General features: G+C 51.1%; 1 protein-coding gene across 3 annotated transcripts in view; it reads right to left on the bottom strand.

Annotated features, from left to right (window-relative positions):
- Nucleotides 1-308: 308 nt before the first annotated feature.
- CDCA2 (cell division cycle associated 2) overlaps nt 309-23,987 on the bottom strand; it is a 484,453-nt gene continuing 460,774 nt past the window's right edge. For 2 of the 3 annotated variants that reach the window (XM_078666604.1, XM_078666605.1), the window contains exon 16: nt 309-3,535. In XM_078666604.1, the coding sequence (XP_078522730.1) occupies nt 2,022-3,535 (1,514 nt within the window). In that variant the 3' untranslated portion in view covers nt 309-2,021. The remainder of the gene's footprint in view (nt 3,536-23,987) is intronic. The other variant, XM_078666606.1, reaches the window with a different exon arrangement.

The following is a 23,987-nucleotide window of genomic DNA, read 5'->3' as shown; positions in this document are numbered from 1 at the left end:
TCCATGATTGGAATAGGCACCGAGGCGAGAATTATCAGGTCCGTGGAATTTTGAGCCCAAGACCCGCCGAGGCGGGGAATTGAACCCTGGTCCCGGGCTAGACCTCTGCATCAGGGTCTGCCGCTCTAACCATTGAGCCACACTTCTCCACACAATGAATTCTGTAATGACTGACATAGTACAAGCAGAAGTAAAGTAATTTTTCATTCAAGCTTCTTTTTCACCTTCCAGTTTTCTGGACCCAGAAACACCAACTTAATGCTGAACCTACGGAGGCTGAAATGAACAACAGATTATCAACAGCCAGCTTTGATTGTGGCAATAGTTTAATCAGGTCTGAAAAATTAAGAGTACAACTCACTGCTCTTCATGCATATGCTGAAAAAGCAGTTTATCGATCTGAATTAATTCTCAATTTGGAAAAAACAAATATAGATGACGAACAAGAGTAAGAAGGAACCCCGAGAAGAACACACACTGTACAAAAATATGTTTTCACAGTTCTGGCGGTATTAGCGCAATGTGTATGCCAATAAAATGACAGTCATTTTACATTAAAATTCAAGTTACAAAAATCTACTCATTCCATTATACCACTGTCTTACCTAGACATACTCACCAGCCAAGAAGGGGTTCCTTTGCCAAAGACTACATTCTTTAGCATGGGCAGCTACAGGAGAAATCCAACAGCAAAATAATCAAGATACAATGTTGTGTGACTTAATTGCACAAGAAATGGGATGCCAGTTATATATATTGTGCTTAAGTGTAGGGGAAGGTGTGTGTGTGGGGAGGGGGGGGGGGGGTTATTGCCGCTGGTTCAGTCTAATCTGCTAGTAATTGCAATCAAACAAGTTGTTAACATTTATTGAGAACGTCTTGGCAGTATTCTATGTTTTCCCCTGGTGGGGATGCAAAGTAGCAAATTGGTATTTAAAAACATTTTAGAAATGCTAGAAGCACAGCCCTTTAATGTCAACGAGATCTTGTGTAGCTCATACTTAATAAGTGCTCAATGTCAAGTGACCCAAAAACCTTTAGATTCACGATAACATCTTGGTGCCATTGGTGCAGCATGAAAGATGCCGGAGATGCAGTATTCCACACGCTTTTAAAGGCTTGCATTAAATAACCACTTAAAGGACATCTTTTCAATTAAGAGAAAGGAGAGAGCAGCTACTAACTCCTGTGCACTGCTAGGGTTAGCAGGAATGGGTTCAGATGGTCTGGGTGAGGGTACCCAAGAACTGTCTCATAGGTTCAGCGTGGAAGTGAACGGCAGCTGGAAAGCAGCCAGAATCATCGAGTAAACGTAAGCATTAAGTCTGGTCAGTCAAATGTAAAGACAACTGGATTGCTTTGACTTATTTGTTGGGATTTTAACCGAGTCGGGTGTAATTGTCACACTAAATGTAAGTGGCAACATGTAAATCACAGTCAGTCTTAGGCTGACAAGTTTAAGTAGTTTACATATGTTAACCAAATCGAAATTCACCTTTATATACAAAGGAACAGGATATTGAGGCCGGTAGATTCATTCTATTCATTGTCCCAGGGATCCGGGCAAAAATTCTAACAGCTCATGAGGACACACTTCACTATTTCTATACATTCAATAAAATTGATACGGGTTGCTGGGTTTTATAGTTGTGGGGAATTTGCGGAATCGCTCCGCCTGCAAGGAAACGCTGGCCATCAATGTAAGCAGAATGAAGTTGGCCCATATGGCTGTCAAAATATCCTGCCAATTTTGGCCCTCGCTCTCGGGGGATGTGTTCAGGAGTCCAACAGAGACAAGTACTGAATAGCACATGCAGCAATGCAGGAAACCAACTACATTGTTTTGAAATAGAAGATACATCAGGCCAACGTGAAAAGCACCATCAAGAAAGCTAGACAAACAAATACCCAACAGTAATGGCCAGTGCTTATCCAACAGACACGTCTGGATGAAAAATCAAATGACTAAACAGCGGCCACTGCACTTCCTGTCCCTGGAATATCCAAGAAAACGATAGACTTTAGTCACTAACAGCCACACTTTGTTGCTCCCCGTGGTTCTTTCCAAACACTAAAATACCAGGTTGTGCTAGCAGACTCAAGGGTTCTTTACCAACTCCAACATAATCAATGCTTACACCCTGCTCTGCGCCGGGCAGATCCATTGCATCAACTTTGAATGAGCGTCTTCCTTTCCTTATTTTCCGCGCCTCAATATTCGAATGTTTTTGTATGCTAGACGTACACAGGGTTCTCCTGCGAGAGGGTTTTCCAGGTAAGTAGAGAAGAGAGGGATGCTCGCAATTCTCTTTGCCTGGTGATGAAAACGCGATGGTGAGTTTTGGTGTTGGAGAATTGTTTTCTTTTAGGGCGGGTGTGTTCACCTTGCTTCTCCTCAGCTTCCGGTTCGTGTTTTGAACCGTGCGAGTGTCCGTCTCTGAACCAATGTCATTTATCCAACTCAGACCAACAACTCCAGAGCTTCTACGCAGCCGCATGCTCCGTCTAACGGTTCTTTCACTTGTAGCCACATTCTGAAAGGTCTCCTCTATGTTGAAACTGGTGTCGCTTACAACGACTTCCGGGTCATCCACACAAGAAGGCACGGAGTTATCCTCCAGAGGAGGGTCCGTTAAAACATCTACTGCTGCAGGTACACTCTCAAAAGCATTATCTGGATGAGGACAGAAAACTGTGATCCTTCTACCGTTCTTTGAAGACTTTTTCGTTTTTCCTTCTGTTCTGTCTGCTGTTTTAATCCGGAACATGTCATCTTGGCTAGAACCTAAACCACTGCCGACAACGGGGGCAAACGTCAGTATCGTTGGAACTGCACTGTTCTTCTCCACTGCAGGTACCTGTACGAAAGCATCGTCTAGTTTCTTTGACGTCTCACAGGATGCACGTCTCGATTTTTTCATTTTGGACACCGGTAATATACTTTCCTCTTCTAGTAGACTGGTTGTAGGAATCTGAAGGCTCAGTCGTCGGCTCTGCCTCCTTTGGGATTTAGTGATATTTAACACACAAGGTATTGCAGAGTCAATCGACATGTTCCCTGGCAGCTCTTGTACAGCATGGCGGGCATCTGTGGCGGTGGAGCTGGGCTCGTCGACTGCGCTGGCACGCTCCGCCCGCATGTTCACAACCACAGACGTCTCGTTTTCTTGGACTTCGGGCAGCGTCACACTGACCGACGAGGCACCAACCTCTTCGCTAGATCTGCCGGGTGCATCTTCTAAGCACTGCCAAGGAACCATAGTAGAAATGTTATTTTCTTCAACAGTTTGATGCTTGGGGGGCATCAGCGATGTCTCGGGACTGCCAAACCCTTGCATACTCGACGATTCGTCTGTCTCCGTAGTGGCCTCGCCATCAGAGACCTGATCCCTCTCAGCCTCATCGCAGGTCGAGTCTTCGGAGCTGTCCCGGCGACGCCGGCCTGTTCCCCGCGCTGACCTCTTCCTCCTTTTGACCATCCTGTTAGTCGGCGGATGTCTGCTGCCATCACTGGATTCCGAGGAGTCTTGAGCTGCTGAACAAACAAGGAGTGGGTTTAGAAATTAAGAAAATATATAGGTCAGGTAACACATTTATCTATATAAACGGTTAACAGCCAAGTTCAGCATGGGGGAATGTAAAACATGAAAATGAAAAGTAGCAATCTCACTCACTCACACACACAGTGCAATGGAAAGTAAAACAAAACGAGCGATGGCATAGCCAATAGGTCTCGCCTTTTTCGACCTTATGAACGAGTTACTTACCTTCGGTAACAATGTATCTGGTAGAGACATAGTCCAGCCGCAGATTCCTAAACTTAGAATACCCCCAGGCATCAGACTGGATCCGGAAAATGTTCTGCAGCAGCACCTACGCGCACCATGGGGAGGGGGAGTGGGGAGGGTACTAGGGGCTGCGCCGCACGACTCCGCCCTGAAGTTGTCCACGGACATGACGTCAGAGGAGCCATATATGCCCCGCCGGGCACGCTGACGTCAGTTTTCGTCGGAGAAGCTTTTCCACGTCACAACGCGGAGCCACCACCAAATACTGAGAATATGGGAACAGTGTGCTAAATGATGACAAAGAAAAAAGAAATTGAAAGGTGAGAAACAGCGCCATAAAGAACAGTGGCAGGCACTGGATGCTGAAAAGTAGAAAAAGGAAGAACAAAGCACAGCTTTGAAAAGCAACCCCACAAGAATGACGACCATATCACCTTTGTAATGAAATAAGGATGTGAAAACACAGCCTGGCAGACAACAGAAAGCCCACATCCATAATGTATAACCGCGAAGGAAAACAAGTCCGGAACACAGGATTAAGGATAACTCACTACAAGACGTCACCAGAAAGAGACGACGTAACCCCAAAAAAAGACCTATAGAATGTGGCAGAGCCAATACACTTGAACCAATGGGTCGCTGGGGTGGTAAAAGACCCCAAGGCTATGGAGAAGGGTAGAGCGGGGTGGAGTCAAAACACAAATAGATTTCACACTGCACAATTCAGGCAGAGGGCTGGAAAGAACACATGACATATGAGCATACCGCCCAATCTAGAGAAGAGCAGAGCAGCAATGAAAATAGAATGAAGCATACTTTGTCGAAGTGAAGAGAAAACAATACCCTGCAGAAGGACAAGCCATCGAGAGGGAGGCGAGTATAGAAAGCCCAACCTGAAAGGTCCTCACAGAACGGGGAGGACGGGCAGGCGTTAAGGAATCTGCGGCTAGACTATGTCTATACCAGATACATTGTTATCAAAGGGAAGTAACTCGTTCATCTGATAGAGACATCTAGCCGCAGATTCCTTAACTTAGAATTGATACCAAAGCCATACCCTAGGAGGAAGCGGGTCTGCGACTGTACCCCACCAAGTTCCAGAGAGAACTTAGCCGTCAACAATGGGACTAAAACAGTACCATCAACTAGGTGACAAGACCTGGTGAGGACAGCAATGCTAGTGCAGTGAACACCAGACCATGAAACTCTAAAGAGAGCGGAGAACAATGGGAGGCAGAGGAACCATAAGCCGTCTAAAAACAGCATGGAAACCCCTGCATATATACCTGGTCAGAGAAGAAAACACTGGTATACATATAGAGTCAGAGAAGAAAACGTATACTGGATATGTAGGTGTTAAAAGGAAAGCTCAGGACTTCGCAGAAAGTGGAATTGAACCCAGTACTTGGAAGATCCGCAGGATACGGAGTGCTGACTAAGTAAAACCCAGAGAGATGACAACTGGTATGATAGAGTCAGCACATACCGGCCTGGTATTCACAACAGCGGCAAGAAGCACTGTTGAAAACTGCACCAGCTAAACATGTGACAGCATTGGCAGGAAGCCAACCCATGGCCAGACGGTGCCGTTAGTACTAGAACAGAAGACACACCAGTACATAGAAGATATATAGAAGGCTCTAATCTGAAGGAAAGCGAGAACAAAAATTCCAAACACTAGGACAGAAGAAACCTAGTATGGAGCACCCCTGAGGTGTGTGGAACCTATGCCATACACACAAGCGACAGGAACATTGCCACATCTATGTGAAGTGACAAAACCCTAAATCGAGGATCCGCTCAATTACACTGCACCGGTGAGTGGAATAACAGTTAACAATACCCCAAGGGGGAGAAATCTGACCTCCTGTGATGCAGGGAAGGATAGAGACTATAGACTATGATACTGGCAGTAAAGGATCGACAGAATGCTGTGAAAAAATTCACTCACGGTAAAGCCACTGAAAGAAGCAACCCTGGCTGTTATTAGAGATCAACTGGTATGGAAACCATTATCAGTGCTACAAATGTGAAAAATAATCCACACTACAGGAAACATAGGGGGGTGGAGTACAGATAGAGTGGCAAAAAGTTACATACTAGAACCACTCAGTGAAGATGTAAGAATATGAATATGAACGACTGTCCCCGCAGGACTTGAAACCGGGCATCCCTACGACACCAGGAGTCGATCGACTCGAAAAGAAGACAGAAAAAGGCCTTGAAAAACTCAGTCAAAAAGTGACTGTGGGTACCGCTCTCTCTGGATCTGGGCTTGCTGGCGCGTAAAAAGAAAGAACTGACGTCAGGGCGCGAGGGTAGCGTCTAAGTAGCTGTCGCGACGTCATCTCGGCGACCACAACGCCAACGACGGACGCAGAGCCGCACAACGCCACCTTCCGACGCACATGGGTACTGCTGAAGAAAACTTTCCGGATCCAGTCTGACACCTGGGGGTAATTCTAAGGTAAGGAATCTATCACTATGTATTTCTTTCAGATATTCCTAATCTTGCGAACTCGAGGCAGGAAGGGCAGAGTCGTAAAAGCACACAGGAGACCTGAGGTTTACTCTAGTAGGGATGTGTCTTGGGAACTCTATGCACAAAAATGGAGACAATGCGCATTCTCAGCAGTGGCAAAGAGACTGAGTCAAGATTCTCCTCATTCGTGGAAGAGACCTTACGTCACCTCTGGGTGTAGTTGTCATGCTTTATCTGCTAAGCTTTGGAGACTTATCTGCCATAACATTAAAAAATCTCACCAAGTGATGTGCCACCAGTAAAATTCCCTGGTGCTCCAGCCAGTTGTAGAGGCCTAGAGCCTCCTGACGGTCTACAACCCCACTATTCCCTGCTTGTTGTTGTATCACATTGTAGTGGTGGTGTTCGAGAGAACCTGTACCAGTCTCTCTTTGATGGATGGCAGGAAGTCTTTCAACACCAAGCAAATGGCCTGCACCTTCAGGAGATTGACGAGGAGCCTGGCCTCTTCTGGGGAACAGATGCCTCTGATCTCCACCTCTCCCAGATGGCCACCCAACCCAAAGTAATGCACAAGTTACTTACCTTCGGTAACAATATATCTGTAAGAAACATTAGTTAGTGTTAGATTCCTTACCTTAGAATATCCACAGGCGTCAGAATGGATCCGGAAAGTTTTTGCTAGCAGTACCTCTGCGCGTCAGTAGGTGGCGTGGTGAGGCTCCGCGTCCGTCCCTGGTGTCGTATGCGCCGAGATGACGTCACGTAGACTACTTAAGCGCCAACCCTGCACGCTGACGTCAGTTCTGTACACTACAGGAACGCAGAGCCATGCAAGACACTGACCACTGGTGCATAAAACTAGGGCCCTAAAAGGGAAGACCTTAACCCTAGAAATCAGTTCGCAGAACGAGGAGAATGGGTGGGGCGGTAAGGAATCTAACACCAACTAATGTTTTTTTTTACAGATATATCGTTACAGAAGGTAAGTAACTTGTGCATCTGAGATAAACACGTTAGTGTTAGGTTCCTTACCTTAGAATAGAAACCCCAGCAAAACCAACCCTGGTGATGGGTCTGTGAACTAAGATCCCACCAGAAAATCGTGGAGAACAGAACGGCAAAAGAAGCAGTCTCTCCGGACTTGGCTGTCAAGGCAATAATGCTTGGTAAAGGTATGCAGCGAGGAACATGTAGCTGCCTGACAGATATCCTGCAATGGGACTCCTCGTCCCAGAGCAGTAGTGACTGCAGTCGCCCGAGTAGAATGGGCATGCAGCCCCACAGGAGGCTCCTTTTTAGCCAGGGAGTAACAGGCTTTAATACACAGAACAACCCACAGAGAGATGGTTCGTTTGTGCACAGCTCGACCTTTCTTGGCGCCCACGTAGTCAACAAAGAGTTGATTATCCACCCGGAACTGTTGTGTGCGCTTCAGATAGAACGATGGCACTCGTTTTGGGTCCAGACGGTGGAGCCTCTCTTCCTCTTTCGAAGGATGTGGAGGGGGAAAGAAGGTGGACAAAGTGATGGTCTGCCCAATGTGGAAGGGCGTGACAACCTTGGGCTGAAAAGGACAGGTCCTTAACACCACCTTGTCGAGATGAACAGAAAGGAAAGCAGGTTTAGAAGAAAGAGTCTTGCGCTCAATCAATCAAGGCATTTATATAGCGCACTACTCACCCGGAGGGTCTCAAGGCGCTAGAGGAGGGGGGGGGGGGGGGGTCCGCTACTGCTTGAACAGCCAGGTCTTGAGCTGCTTCCTGAAGGCGAGGTGGTCCTGGGTCAGGCGGAGGTGGGTTAGGAGGGAGTTCCAAGTCTTGGCGGCCAGGTAGGAGGACCTTCCTCCTGTTGTGGCTCTTCGGATGCGGGGGACGGTGGCGAGGGCGTAGACGGTCGATCGAAGTTGGCGTGTGGGAGCGTAGAAGTTGAGGCAGCTGTTGAGGTATCCTGGGCCTTGGTTGTGCAGGGCTTTGTGTGCGTGGGTGAGGAGACGGAAGGTGATTCTGTTGTTGACCGGGAGCCAGTGCAGGTCTCTCAGGTGTCCGGAGATGTGGCTGCGACGGGAGATGTCCAGGATGAGTCGTGCTGAGGCGTTCTGGATCCGCTGGAGTCTCTTCTGGAGTTTGGCGGTGGTACCGGCGTAGAGGGAGTTGCCGTAGTCCAGACGGCTGGTGACGAGGGCCTGGGTGACCGTCTTCCTGGTCTCGGTGGGGATCCACCGGAAGATCTTACGTAGCATGCGCAGGATGTTGAAGCACGACGAGGAGACAGCGTTGATTTGTCTGGTCATGGAGAGGGAGGAATCCAGGATGAAGCCCAAGTTGCGTGCGTGGTCTGTTGGTTTGGGTGCGCTGCCCAGGGCGGGGGGCCACCAGGAGTCGTCCCAGGCGGAGGGTGAGGATCCTAGGATGAGGACTTCCGTCTTGTCCGAGTTCAGTTTCAGGCGGCTGTTCCTCATCCACTTGGCTACAACTGTCATCCCTTCGTGTAGGTTGGCTCTGGCGGCGGTGGGGTCGTTGGTGAGGGAGAGGATTAGCTGGGTGTCGTCGGCGTAGGAGATGATGTTGAGGTTGTGTTGGCGTGCGATGGCTGCGAGGGGGCTCATGTAGACGTTGAAGAGGGTTGGGCTGAGCGAGGAGCCTTGAGGAACGCCGCAGATGACTTCGGTGGCTTCTGACCTGAACGGGGGGAGGCGGACTCTCTGTGTCCTTCCGGCGAGGAAGGAGATGATCCACTCCAGTGCCTTCTCCTGGATTCCGACGTTGCTGAGGCGCTACACTAGGGTGCGGTGGCAGACAGTGTCGAAGGCCGCGGAGAGGTCTAGGAGGATGAGGGCCGCTGTTTCTCCGTTGTCAAGCAGGGCTCGGATGTCATCAGTGGCTGCGATCAGGGCAGTCTCGGTGCTGTGGTTGGCTCGGAATCCAGACTGCGAGAGGTCGAGGGATCCGTTTGTCTCGAGGAAGGCGGCCAGCTGCTTGTTGACGGTCTTCTCGATGACTTTTGCAGGAAACGGGAGCAGCGAGATGGGGCGGTAGTTCTTGAGGTCGGTGGGGTCGGCTGATGGCTTCTTAAGTAGAGCGCTGAGTTCGGCGTGCTTCCAGCTCTCCGGGAAGGTAGCGGTGTCGAAGGAGGTGTTGATGATGTCCCGCAGGTGGGGTGCGATGACAGCGTCGGCCTTGTTGAAGACGTGGTGAGGGCAGGGGTCGGTCGGAGAACCGGAGTGGATGGAGTTCATCGTGCGGACGGTGTCTTCGGTGCTGATCGGGGTCCAGGCGCGGAGGGTGGTGGTGGGGGGCGGTGGTTCGGTCGTGGCGTGCGTCGGTTGAGTGCTGAAGCTGTTGTGTATGTCCGTGATCTTGTTGTAGAAGTAGGAGGCGAGGGAGTTGCAGAGGTCTTGTGAAGGGGTGATGTCGTTTCCGACGTTGGGGTGGGAGAGCTCTTTAACGATGTTGAAGAGTTCCTTGCTGTTGTGTGCGTTGTTGTCCAGTCGTTCTTTGAAAGCAGTTTTCTTGGTGGCGTGAATCAGTTGGTGGTGTTTTCGAGTGGCGAGCTTGAGGGCAGTCATGTTGTCCAGTGTTGGGTCTCTGCACCAGGCTTTCTCTCACGCTCACTCACTCTTCTTGCAGAGGTGATAGCAACCAGGAAAGCAGTCTTTAAGGAGAGAAGACGTAAAGGACAGTTGTGAAGCGGCTCAAAGGGAGTGCACATCAAATAAGTCAACACAAGATTCAAGTCCCACTGAGGAATTATAAAGGACTGGAGGGAACGTCTGTGTAATGCCTCTCAAAAAAGAACTAACAGGGGACTTGAAAAGAGAAGGCTGATCTGAAAGCCTTAAAAAGGTAGAAATGGCCGAGAGATAGCCCTTGATAGTGCCCAGAGCAGAGCCCTGCTGGGCAAGAGAAAGGAGGTACAGAAGAACTTCTGAAAGAGGGGCAGAAAGGGGATCCAAGCCTTCGCTGTGCACTATGTCACAAATTTATTCCACCTGTAGGCTGTGTCTTAGTGGAGGGACACATGGCTGCCAAGATAACATTACAGACTTTGGCAGGAAGGTTAAAAGCTGTCAACTGTAGTCGCTCAATCTCCACGCATGGAGGTGGAGGCTGGACAGGTTCGGGTGTAGGACTGTCACCTGCTGCTGCGACAGAAGATCCTCCCGAAGAGGCAGGCGGATCGGAGGACAGATTGCCAGACTAAGTAGCTCGGGATACCATACTCATCTTGCCCAATCCGGAGCCAAAAGAATGACTCGGGCCCGGTTGCGCCTTATCTTCTTTAGCACTCTGGGCAGAAATGGTATAGGCGGATAGGCGTACAACAGACCACAACTCCACTTGTGAAGAAAATCATCTCCGAGCGAGTGCCGCCTTGGAAATTCTTACGTGCAGAATTGATGACATTGCTCGTTCTCTTCGGTGGCGAATAGATCTAACCAAGGCTCTACCCACTGCAGAAAGAGAGCTGGCACCACGTCCGAGGCCAGACTCCATTCGTGATCCAACATGCAATTGAGTTCGTCCGCCCTGGCATTCAGGGAGCCTGCCAGGTGTTGAACCACCAGAGACATGCCCCAATGTTCAAGCCATGTCCAGAGGCGTAGAGCCTCCTGACATAGGGTCCAAGACCCCACCCGCCCTGTTTGTTGCAGATCCACATGGCAGTAGGGTTGTTTGAAAACACCTGCACTACCTGTCCCCTGACAGAGGGAAGGAAGGCTTTCGGAGCAAGTCGTTTTGCCCGCAGCTCCAGTAGGTTGATATGGAGCCGGGACTCCGCCAGAGACCAGAGGCCCCTGATCTCCGCCTCTCCCATGTGGCCACCCCATCCCAGGAGGGACGCATCCGTCACCACTGTGAGCTCCGGTTGGGGAAGGGAGAGGGATCTGCCATGGACTCAATCGAGGTTTGTGATCCACCACTGTAAATGTCGTTCAGGGCCCTCCGAGATCTGGACGTGGTCGGACAGGTTGCCCTGATGCTGTGCCCACTGGAAATTTAGGTCGCACTGCAGAGCCCGCATATGCCACCTGGCATGACGTATCAGCAGGATGCAGGAGGCCATTGGGCCCAGGAGCCGAAGGGTCATCCTGACTGAAACCCGGGATAGAGTCTGAAAGAGCGGAATCATAGCCTGAATATCCTGGAACCGCTGTTCGGGAGGATAGACCTGAAGAACAAGTTACTTACCTTCGGTAACGCTTTTTCTGGTAGATACTATATCTGCCTGTGGATTCCTCACCTTGTGAATATCCCCCTTGCGCCAGCAACGTTCGGAAATTTTCTTCGTAGTACGCCGACGTGGGCGACGTCACAGGAGCACGGCATCGCGCGCGACTCCGTCTGACGTCACCGACCCCATATCAGGCCCACGCCGGCGTGATGACGTCAGTTCCGCCCTTTTTTCCGTGCCTTCGAGGCACACGGACGGACCAACGATAGCAAATATACAATGTACACAGTACATATAGAACTAAATCAATAGTATAAACCATATATACAGCAAGACCAGGTATAGCAGAGTGGACAACGGGGAGGCGGGTGGGTCAGTGAGGAATCCACAGGCAGATATAGTATCTACCAGAAAAAGCGTTACCGAAGGTAAGTAACTTGTTCTTCTGATAGATACATCTGCCGTGTGGATTCCTCACCTTGTGAATAGATTCCCACAGCAGTCCCCACTCCCGGAGGAGGGTGCCCACTCTGCTACACCGGAAGTCTTGGAGGACAGAGCGCGCGAAGTGGCCATCCCTCCTCACCTCGGTATCCAAGCAGTAATGCTTTGCGAAAGTGTGGAGGGAGGCCCAAGTCGCGGCCTTGCAAATATCCTCAACAGGTACACCCCTAGACAAAGCAGATGTTGCAGACTTTGCTCTAGTAGAATGTGCTCTAATACCCTCAGGAGGGTCCTTACCAGCAAGGGAGTAGCAGATCTTGATGCACAGGATTATCCACCTGGAAAGTGTGCGCTTGTGCACCGCTCTGCCCTTCTTGCAGCCAGCAAAACCAACAAACAGCTGGTCGTCCATCCGGAAGTCTTTAGTCCTGTCCAGATAGAACGACACCGCCCTCTTAGGGTCCAGGCGGTGCAGTCTCTCTTCCTCCTTAGACGGGTGAGGGGGAGGATAGAAGGTAGGAAGGGTAATGGACTGCCCAAGATGGAAAGGAGTCACCACCTTAGGCAGAAAAGCAGCCCTGGTCCTGAGAACCATCCTTTCAGCATGAATGGTCAGGAATGGGGGTTTGGAACTTAGAGCTTGAAGCTCACTTACCCTCCTTGCCGAGGTGATTGCAACGAGGAAGATCGTTTTAAAAGAGAGAAGCCTCAATGGACACTTGTGCAAGGGTTCGAAGGGAGAACCCATTAAAAAGGTCAGCACAAGATTCAAATCCCAATGAGGAACAACAAAAGGAGTAGGAGGGAACATATTTATGAGACCCCTCAAGAATCTCAAAACCACCGGAGATTTAAAGAGAGATGGCTGATCCGGCAAACATAGAAACGCCGATAAGGCTGAAAGATACCCCTTGACCGTGGCCACAGCCAAACCTTGCTGCGCCAGATAAAGGGCAAACTGTAAAATATTAGACAAATGAGCCTTCAAAGGGTCAACATCTCTCTCCCTGCACCAAGAAACAAATGTTGACCACCTATAGGAGTAAATGGACTTAGTGGTGTCACGCCTGGCAGAGAGAATGACATCCACCACCTCGTGAGGGAGAGAAAAAAAACTCAAGTTGCCCCGTTCAATCTCCAGGCATGAAGGTGTAATGTCTGGAGGTGGGGGTGTAGAACCTGCCCCCCCATTTGAGAGAGGAGGTCTGCCCTGTGAGGGAGACGGAGTGGCGGGTGAGAGGAGAGGTGGAGAAGGTCTGAGTACCACACCCTTCTTGGCCAATCCGGGGCGACCAATATGACTTGGGCCCGGTCTTGGCGAATTTTCCTCAGAACCCGAGGAATCAAAGGTATGGGAGGAAACGCGTAAAGGAGTTGATCTCCCCAACTCAACTGAAACGCGTCCCCCAATGCTCCTTGCATCGGATACTGGAGACTGCAGAATGAAAGGCAGTGAGCATTCTCGCGAGTGGCAAATAGATCCACCCGAGGAGTCCCCCACATCCGAAAGATGTCGTGAACAACCTCCGGGTGAAGCCTCCACTCGTGGTCGGCAGAGAACTGCCGACTGAGACTGTCTGCACGAACGTTCAGAACTCCGGCCAGATGATTTGCCACCAGACAAATCTGATGGTCCTGAACCCAGGACCAGAGACGCAGAGCCTCTCTGCAGAGACACTGTGTGACCCTACTCCTCCCTGCTTGTTGATGTACCACATCGCAGTCGTGTTGTCCGTTAGGACTTGAACCGAACGACCGCGAAGGGCAGGGAGGAAGGCCTTGAGCGCCAAACGTATCGCCCTCAATTCCAGAAGGTTGATGTGAGACAACCTTTCTTCCGTAGACCAAAGACCTTTGACCTCCAGGTCTCCCAGATGAGCACCCCACCCGAGAGTGGATGCATCCGTTATCACTGTGGCCACTGATGGAGGCAGTTGAAAAGGCTTTCCTTGCGACAGATTGCCTTCCACGCCCCACCAAGACAGATCCGCTGCAGCTTCTCTGGAGATCTTCACTGACTCCCTGAGATCTCCGTTGTGCTGATACCACTGCCTGCGGAGGCACCACTGGAGTGCCCTCATGTGCCAGCGTGCATGACTGACCAACAGAATGCAAGAAGCCATCAGACCGAGCAGACGAAGGACCTTCAGGACCGGAACAACCGCTCCATTGTAGAATAAAGGAATCATCTCCTGAATGTCGTGAATCCTTTGAGGTGGAGGGAATGCACGACATACAGAAGTGTCCAGTACCGCACCTATGAACAGGTTGCGCTGGGAGGGCACCAGGTGAGACTTGGGTACGTTTATTGAAAAACCCAATCTGTGTAACAACTGAGTTGTCTCTTGCAGATGATGGAGCACCATCTCCGGCGACTCTGCTTTGATCAGCCAGTCGTCTAGATAAGGGAATACAGGAATCCCTGACCTTCTGAGATACGCAGCCACCACTGCCATCACCTTGGTGAAAACTCGAGGCGCAGTAGTAAGTCCAAAGGGAAGAACCGCAAACTGGTAGTGCTGCGATCCCACCGTAAAACGGAGATACTTCCTGTGCGACTTCAGGATTGGGATGTGAAAATACGCATCCTGCAAGTCGATCGACACCATCCAGTCTTCTTCCATCAGCGCCAGAAGAACCTGAGCAAGGGTGAGCATTTTGAACTTCTCCTGTTTGAGATAGAGGTTCAAAATCCTGAGATCCAGGATCGGCCGAAGCCTGCCATCCTTCTTGGGAATCAAGAAATACCGGGAGTAGCATCCTTGACCCCTCTCCTGCTCTGGAACCACCTCTATTGCACCCTTTCGAAACAGTGCCAGGACTTCCTCCTGCAGGAGAAGCAGGTGGTCCTCCGAACAATAACCTTGGCAAGGAGGGTAATTGGGTGGGAACTCCTGAAAAGGAAGTGCATACCCATTCTCTACGAGATTGAGAACCCAAAGATCTGATGTAACCGATTCCCAATCTCGTAGAAAATGAGTAAGCCGACCCCCTACTGGCCCTACATGATCCAGAATGGTGGATCTAGGGCTGCTTTGCTGATGCGGGTGGGGGTTGGGCATTATTGGAGGAAGTGGAGGAAGAGGAGACTTGACGTCCACGTCCACGACCCCTCTGTCTACCTCTATAGGATCTATATAGAGGGTTCTGCTGCTGCTGTTGTTGTTGACCCTGCTTGAAGGGACGAAAAGAAGATTTTCCAAATCCTTTGAATTTTCTAGTCGTCGACCCTCTCATCTGCAGACCCAAAGATCTTGCGGTGGCACGGCTGTCCTTAAACCTTTCCAAGGCTACATCAGCCTAATTACCAAAAAGGCCAGTTCCTTCAAAGGGTAAGTCCAGCAATGTAGACTGCACATCCGCAGAGAAATCTGAAGACTTTAACCATGCGGCTCTCCTGGTCGCAATGGATGAACCCATAATTCTAGCAACAGAATCCACAGTGTCCATGCCGCTCTGAATGACCATGCGGGCAGCAGCCTGAGTGTCAGAGACCACTTCATTAAAGTTCTTCTTATCCTCCTCAGGAAGTTTTGATGACAATTGCTTCACTGAGTCCATTAGAGCATGCACATATCTACCTAAAAGGCAAGTAGCATTTGATGACTTAAGAGCCATGCTCCCAGAAGAGAAAGTCTTCTTCGCAGACTGATCTAATTTCTTAGACTCTTTGTCAGCTGGCACTTGAGGGAAAGAGCCTGCAGCCCTATTAGAGCAAGCCGCCTGAACCACAAGACTTTCCGGAGATGGATGCGTAGAAAGAAATGCAGGGTCATCAGGAGCCACTCTATAGCGCCTTGCAATAACTCTTGAAACTGCAGGAGCAGATAATGGCCTCTTCCAAATCTCCTTTATTGGATCCGTCAAGGCATCAGTAAATGGCAGTGTAGGCTCAACAATTGAAGAAGGAGAATGCAAGACTTCAGTGAGGATGTTGGGCTTGTACTCCACTGTGGGCAACTTTAAATTAAGAAGGTCAGCAGCCTTCCTAATAACCACGTGATAGGGAGCCACGTCCCTAGACGGAGTATCAGAAGTCGAAGGCAGACCCCACTCGGGAGAGAGTTCCAGACCACTAGCATCCCGAAGCTCATCGAAATCATCATCATGATCAGGAAGCTCGCCTTCTTCCACATCAGAACTTTCATCATCCTTTTGCTCAAGAAGACGCTGAGCTCTTCGCCTCGACCACTCCAATCGAATCGAAGTCGACGGATCCGGTAACGACTCCGACGGAGCCGGTTCCGACGTCGATCGAGGAGCCGGAGCAGCAGGACGAGAGTCATGAACAGGTGTGGTACCTCGATCTCGACTGCGAGGTCGATCCGGAGTCGGCGAAGCCGCATGCGGAGTCGAAGACCTCGGTGGAGCCGTACCGAGCCATGGTGGAAGAGGCGCCGGCATGAAAGGCATAAATGGAGCCGGGGCGTACGACTGAGGAATACCCAGATTGTACGATAATGGACCCATGGGACCAACAGGCGCTCCAGTGGGGTACATTGCCCTAGAATATACGCCAAACATCGCATTTAGAAAATGCGAGGGATCCTGTCCAGGACCAGGAAAGGGAGGGTACGGACCTACCGGATGTTCCAATGGCGGCCGTCCCGACACATTCTCACTCTGACCTTCCGGGTCCACAGGAGACTCCGCTGGAGCCGGTTCTTGAGGAATCACCTCTTCTTCCTCTTCATGCTCCGAGGATATCGGATCCGGATCCGGCTCCGGGGCTGGAGAACCTTCTTTTGATAAAGCAGGCGAAGGAGAGACAAAGTCTTTACGATGTTTGTGAGACCTTCTCTTCGAATCAGAGGATTCCTTCCCCGAATGATGTTTCGAACTGTGCTTCCTCCTCTTATGCTTTCTCCTCGAGGAGCTCGAAGCGTGACCTGAAGCCAATTTAGATCTAGATCTTTCTCTGGATTTTGACTTCGCTTTAGATCTCGACTCCTCTCCAGATCTCGAACCCGCTCTGGACCTCGACGCCGATCCCGACTTCGATCGAGACCTTTGCTTCGACTTCGATCTTCGTGACGTCGATCTCGAATAACGACCAGAATCCTGTTTTACTTTAGCCAAAAGTAATTTAGCTTCACGCTCTCGAAGCGCCTTTGGATTCATCTTAAAACAGGAATTGCAGTTCTTGACGTCGTGACTCGAACCAAGACCCCACAAACAATCCTTATGTGGGTCAGTGATGGACATCGTGCGGGCACAAGACCTACATGGCTTAAAGCCTGTTTTCCTCGACGACATCTTCGGAGAAGAATCAAGTCGTAAGAGAGAAACAGTGGCAATTAATTAACAGAAAGATACTAAGTATCGCAGAAGATCCCGAAAACCGTTAGCGTCGAAGACGCGGAAAAAAGGGAACTGACGTCATCACGCCGGCGTGGGCCTGATATGGGGTCGGTGATGTCAGACGGAGTCGCGCGCGATGCCGTGCTCCTGTGACGTCGCCCACGTCGGCGTACTACGAAGAAATTTCCGAACGTTGCTGGCGCAAGGGGGATATTCACAAGGTGAGGAATCCACACGGCAGATGTATCTATCAGAAACTGCGCCATATTCAGAACCGCTCCGATGAAGTGGAGCTTCTGAGAGGGACTCCGGTGTGACTTTGGCACATTGATGGAAAACCCCAGCAAAGGCAGGAGGTCGGCTGTAGTCTGGAGGTGGGAGACGACCGTTTGGGGCAAGACCGCCTTCAACAACCAGTCGTATAGATCGGGGAATACTGAGACCCCCGATCTACGCAGATGAGCTGCGACCACCGCCATCACTTATGTGAACACCCGAGGGGCGCTGGTAAGGCCAAAGGGGAGCATGGTAAACTGAAAGTGCTTGTGGCCTACCATGAACCGCAGGTAACGCCGGTGGGCCGGCAGGACAGAACATAAAAATAGGCATGCTGCAAGTCTAACGCTACCATCCAGTCTCCTGGATCGAGAGCAGACAAGACCTGAGCCAAAGTCAACATCTTGAACTTCTCCTGCCGGAGAAAGCAGTTGATGTTCCGGACGTCCAAGATGGGACGCAGATCCCCTTTGTCCTTCTGGGGGACCAGAAAGTAGTGGGAATAACAACCACTCCCAACTTCTGGCCCATAAACCCACTCGATGGCCCCCTTGGCCAAGAGGGCCGTGACTACCTGCTGGAGAAGTGCCAAGTGTTTCCCCGAAATGCAGCGGTACTGAGGTGGCATGCCTGGGGAGGTGGACTGAAAGGGAAGAGAGTAACCCTTGCGGATGATCTGCAACACCCACTTATCCGATGTGATAGCGAGCCAGTGGGGGAGGTGATAGCGGATCCTGCCACCCACTGGCCTGGGGTGCCCCCCAAAGCTCGGATTAGGAAGGTTTGGAGGAAGAAGCAGCGGGGGCGGAGGTGGACTGACCCCCACGCTGATTCCCAGACCCACCCCTGCGGAAACCGCGGACGTGCCTAGGCTGGTTCTGCACAGGCTTGCTGAAGGAACGTGCCTGGGCGTCTCTTCCGTGGCCACGAAAGGAGCAAAAACCAGGAGTGGCTGGACTTTTCGTGGAAAGACCTAAGGACTTGGCTGCGGCCCGCGAGTCCTTCAAACGCTCTAGCGCACTGTCAGCTTTATCGCCAAACAAGCGAGTGCCATCAAAGGGCATGTCCATGAGTGAGCTTTGGACATATGGCGAGAACCCGGTAGATCTCAACCAGGCGTTGCGACGGTGCGCCACAGTCGTAGAAATTGCCCTACCTAGTGAGTCCGCGGTCTCCAAACCACACCGAATGGGAAACTTAGCCGCATCTTTACCCTCGGCAACTGTATCCCACACCGCGTGGGAATAGCGGCCCGCTATCTTCCCCGCCCGGATTGACTCCACCCAGAAACTTACCGCTATTGGACATAACTGCAAGCCCCTTCGGTCACTCTCTCGAAAACGAAACCCGTATCAGAACAACCCCCATGACGAGGAGACTCCCGCCCCTCTCTGTATTACAGGAGCCAATCGGAGGAAGCCGCTGACAGGAAACACTTCCTTCCGACCCCGGAAGTCCCACCCCGGAGGCAGCGACAGAACCAGTGAAAAACAGACGGGAAGCCCAGAACGCCGTCGGAGAATCGTGGCAGGACGCTCGGACTGGAGGAGAAGACGGAGACGAGGCGAAATTCGAAGAAGACGTGTGGTCAGAAGATTGGTGGAGTCCCTGAGGAGGTGGCTGAAGAGCGGCCGCAACTCAATCGGAGAGTTGCGGCGGACCGTGTGAGTACTAGTAACACCCCTGAGAGCGCGCTAGGCGCTCATTGTATATATTGTAAATTCCCTCCGTCTCTTAGGCACGAACCACATAGTAACACTCCCTATCTTGCACTGTACAGTACCTGTAGAGCACTCGCACTGTGTGGAGTCCCTCCCTTCACTCACGCCCTATCACTCTTGCTGTATACCCGTCCCTCATTCCTTCTCCCGACCCCTACCTTCCTCACGGACCTCTTCTTCCTCTCCTCACTGCCCGGTGTCGGTGAAAGGAAACTCACAGAGTTCCCTCCGGACTAACGGTACCTTCTTGTCTCTTGTTGCCCTCCGAGGTGCCTCCCCTACGCCGGACCCGACCAGACGGAACCCAGGAACAGTTCAAGACTCCCCCATCGGAGAAGAACCCGGAAGAGCCTTGGACATCATTATTACACCCCTGTTCTTTTGACTCTTACAGCTAAATAAATAACCGGCATAGCCCACTACATCCGGCCTCCTTGCCTGTTTTCCAGCCAGCCGCGCACCCACCATCACATCTGGCGTCAGAAGTGGGATCCGCTGGAAGCATGGAGGCCGTCATGAAAAGAATGGCCGACTCCCAGGAACAACTGGGTAAATTGATGGAACAATTCCTGAAAACAGCAGAAGACGACAGAGGTCAATTGCATGACGTCCTCAAGGGCCAAGGGACTGTACACGAACAAGCCATGGGCAAATTGACAGATGCCCTGGGACAACCAAGACCAATGACCTCTCTCCCCTCTGTAGTCCTTCAGAAGTACGTCCCGGGGGAGGACCCGGACTACTTTTTCACCAATTTCGAATGATTGGCCCAGGCCGCCATCTGGCCAGTTGAGCGGTGGGGACAATACCTGGGTCCTCTTTTAACTGGTGACTTGCAAGCCGCCTACCAACAGGCGAATATACAGGGAAACAACCCGTACCCGGATATAAAGAAATGTATTCTGGAACGTCTCGGCGTGGACGATGACACTTATAGATTAAAGCTGAGACAGGCCAAGGAAGGGCCTCAAGAGAATCCCCGAGCCCTCTCCTTCCGGATCAAAGACCTCGCCAACAGGTGGCTCAAACCAGAAGCATCCACAAAGGAAGATATCCTGGGCAAGATCTACCTTGAACAATTTCTCAACTCCTTGCACCCGTCCACCCAGAGATGGGTGCGACAACATTCTCCCCTCACTCTGGACACGGCTGTTGAAGTAGCCTGTGCCTATAGTCGGGCTCAGGAACTGCAACGTAACAAGGAGGAACCAACACATAAACCTCACTATGACCCCTCGGTCTTCCCGTCCAATACCAACGAGGAGACCGGAACTTCCTCCTCTCATGGGCCCCCCGGTCATGTATCGTCCTCCTAACCCTGGACCTCAGTATTACAATTGTGGTGGTTTTGGACACATAGCCCGAGTGTGCCCTCAGAAGGGGGAGCTGATGGAGATAGGCCTAGTACGGAACTATGTCTGCCACACTCCGGGGGCTACACCACCTCCGTTTCACTGTCCGGTGTCTATCGACAGACAAAGTGTCCTTGCCCTAGCCGATACAGGTTGCCGCCAAAGCGTTCTCCGTCCTCAGGATATAGCCCTCCCTGTGGGCCCCCCTACCGGAATGGTAGCCATACAGTGTGTACACCAAACGTTACCCCACAACCCAGGTGCAGGTACAACACCCCGGTGACCCTGGTACCAACCGTACGGTCGGTCTTGTGCCGACGCTACCCGAACAAGTCATCTTGGGAAGTGATTACTCCGGCCTTCCCCTACTCCTGCAGGACACCACTGACTCCCTCGCCCAGTGGTGGAAAGAAGCCCCCTACTCCCAGGGCCTGTCCTCCCTGAATGCAGCTCCTAAACCACACAAGTCAAACAGTCAGAGGAGAAAGGAGAAGAAATCCCATACCTATGCCTATCCTACGGTTGTTGAGGAACACCCATGGCAGACCGACCGGGAGTTCAGGGCCGCCCAACAAGAGGATCCGCTCCTACAAGAAGCCTGGGGAAGGCCCCTAGACAACGAGGACCCCTTACAAGTAGGTCCCTACTTTTTCAAGAAAAACGGACTGTTATACCGAAAGGGGGGTAGCACACCAGAACCCGCAGTTATTGATCCCCGGTCCATTTCAAGAGAAGGTTCTCTTCTTAGCGCACAGTCACCTTTTGGGGGGCCATTTCGGAGATGAGAAGACTAGTCAGGCCGTCCTTGAAAAATTCTACTGGCCCGGGGTACACCAGCGAATCAAAACCTATTGTCGCAAATGCGCGATCTGTCAAAGAAATAGCCGATATCGGCCACCTAGGGTGCCACTGAAACCTCTCCCCCTCATAGACATCCCATTTAGCAGAATAGGGATGGATATCATAGGACCCCTCCTGCCCTCACGAAGCGGGTGTCGCTATGCTTTAGTCATAGTAGACTATGCCACTCGCTTCCCTGAAGCCATTCCTTTGCGCCAACCCACGGCTCAAAACATCGCCAAAGCCCTTATTTCTGTGTTTTCCCGGGTGGGGTTTCCCAGGGAAATCCTGTCCGATCAGGGCACGCCATTTGTTTCAGCCCTCCTAAAACAAGTCTGTTCCTAACTAGGAATAAAACAAATCAGGACCTCAGCGTACCATCACCAGACGGACGGACTGGTTGAGCGTTCTAACGCCACGCTAAAACAAACGCTTAAAAAATTGATAGGGTTAGAGGCCAAACGCTGGGAAGAAATGTTACCACTGGCTCTGTTCGCCATTCGGTGTAAAATACAGAGCAGCACAGGATATTCCCCATATGAGCTGTTGTATGGTCGGCCCCCTCGTACGTTGCTGGATATGGCCCAGGAGGCCTGGGAGGCGGAACCCGATCGAACCCGGCCTTTGCCGGAGTACATAGATAACTTGAAGACCCATCTGGCCGAGATACGGGACATAGTCCGACAGAATCTAGAAAGCGCCAAAGACGCCCAAAAGAGGCAATATGACAAGGGGACTAAAAGCCAGGTTTTCGTTGTCGGAGACTTAGTCCTCCTGATGATGCCCTCTTCAGACCAAAAAACTCTTGGGACAGTGGCAAGGCCCTTATACCTTTAGGCGACAGGTCACCCCGGTTACTTATGAGGTTGAACTGGATCCCACTCGGGGTACATGCCAGATATACCATATCAACCTCCTGAAAAAGTGGGAGGGACCCCAACCTGTTCTGTCCGGTTCCACGTTGCCCTGTTCTTTCCCCTTCGATCCCTGCCTAGATCCAGAGTTGTCCACGATACAAATACAAGAGATCCGAGAAGCGTTGTTTCCCGTTAAAGGGGTCTTCTTTTCTTATCCGGGACGAACCACCATCACAGAACATGCCATAGACACGGAACCAGGGAAAGTGGTTAGGATGCGACCTTACAGAGTACCCGAAGCTCGTCGAGCCATCATAAGGAGAGAGGTAGAGGAAATGCAAAGGATGGGGATCATAGAACCCTCAGTCAGTGATTGGAATTCCCCCATTGTCCTCGTACCGAAACCTGACGGGTCTGTCAGGTTTTGCATTGATTTCCGGGAGGTCAATAAAGTATCCTCATTTGACACGTATCCCCTGCCCCGGGTTGACGAAATGGTTGAAAGGATTGGTAAAGCCAAATACATTTCCACCCTGGACCTCTGCAAAGGCTATTGGCAGATACCCCTCAGAGAACAGGACAAAAACAAAACTGCCTTCTCCATCCCAGAGGGGTTTTTCCAATTTATAGTCATGCCTTTTGGGCTTCATGGCGCCCCAGCCACGTTTCAGCGGGCCATGAACCATGTCCTAAGGTCCCACTCTCTGTATGCAGGAGCCTACCTGGATGACATAATCATATACAGCGATAGCTGGTCGCAACATCTTGACCATCTTTCCAAGGTTGTTGCTTCCCTAGGCTCCTATGTTTTTTCCATCAACCCTGCTAAAACCACCCTTGCTGCACAAACAGTTAAATATTTGGGTTTCCTCTTGGGTGAAGGCCTGATACGACCCCAGAAGAGCAAAACAGAAGCTATACAGTCCCTTCCCTTCCCGCAAACGAAAAAAGACCTGAGAGCCTTCCTTGGGCTCCTGGGATACTATCGGAGGTTTGTTCCCAACTTTTCCCAGAGAGCAGCCCCCCTTACGGACCTCCTAAAGAAATCTACCCAAACTGAAGCCGCTCTGAAAATCCCCACCCCCATATTATGGCAGGCGTTTTCCGACCTGAAAATTGCCCTGACCTCCAGCCCGGTTCTAATAAGCCCTAACTTCTCCCTGCCTTTTGTCTTACAAACTGATGCCTCCGACCAGGGATTGGGGGCTGTCCTATCCCAGAAAGACAATCAAGGGTACGAAAGACCTATCCTGTATCTCAGCAGGAAACTATTCCCCAGGGAGAGAAATTATGCAGTAGTGGTAAAAGAGGCCCTCGCAATCAAATGGGCCATTGAAAGCCTCCGCTACTACCTAGAGGGCCGCGACTTCACCATCTACACAGACCACGCTCCATTGGAGTGGATGGCCCGGAATAAAGGACATAATGACCGGGTCCTTCGTTGGTTCCTGTCCCTCCAACCCTTTCACTTCAGAACACAACATCGGAAGGGAACAGACCAAGGCAACGCAGATTTCCTATCCCGATACCCCATCCTCACCAACCCGTACAGGAAAGACAGCTAGGGGAAGGGGATGTGATGTGGCCCCGCTATCTTCCCCGCCCGGATTGACTCTACCCAGAAACTTACCGCTATTGGACATAACTGCAAGCCCCTTCGGTCACTCTCCCGAAAACGAAACCCGTATCAGAACAACCATCATGACGAGGAGACTCCCGCCCCTCTCTGTATTACAGGAGCCAATCGGAGG

Source organism: Lissotriton helveticus, chromosome 11, assembly GCF_964261635.1.
Source record: "Lissotriton helveticus chromosome 11, aLisHel1.1, whole genome shotgun sequence".
Classification (NCBI taxonomy): Eukaryota; Metazoa; Chordata; class Amphibia; order Caudata; family Salamandridae; genus Lissotriton; species Lissotriton helveticus.
The sequence above is the reverse complement of the archived record's forward strand: the minus strand, read 5'-3'. Positions and strand labels throughout refer to the sequence as shown.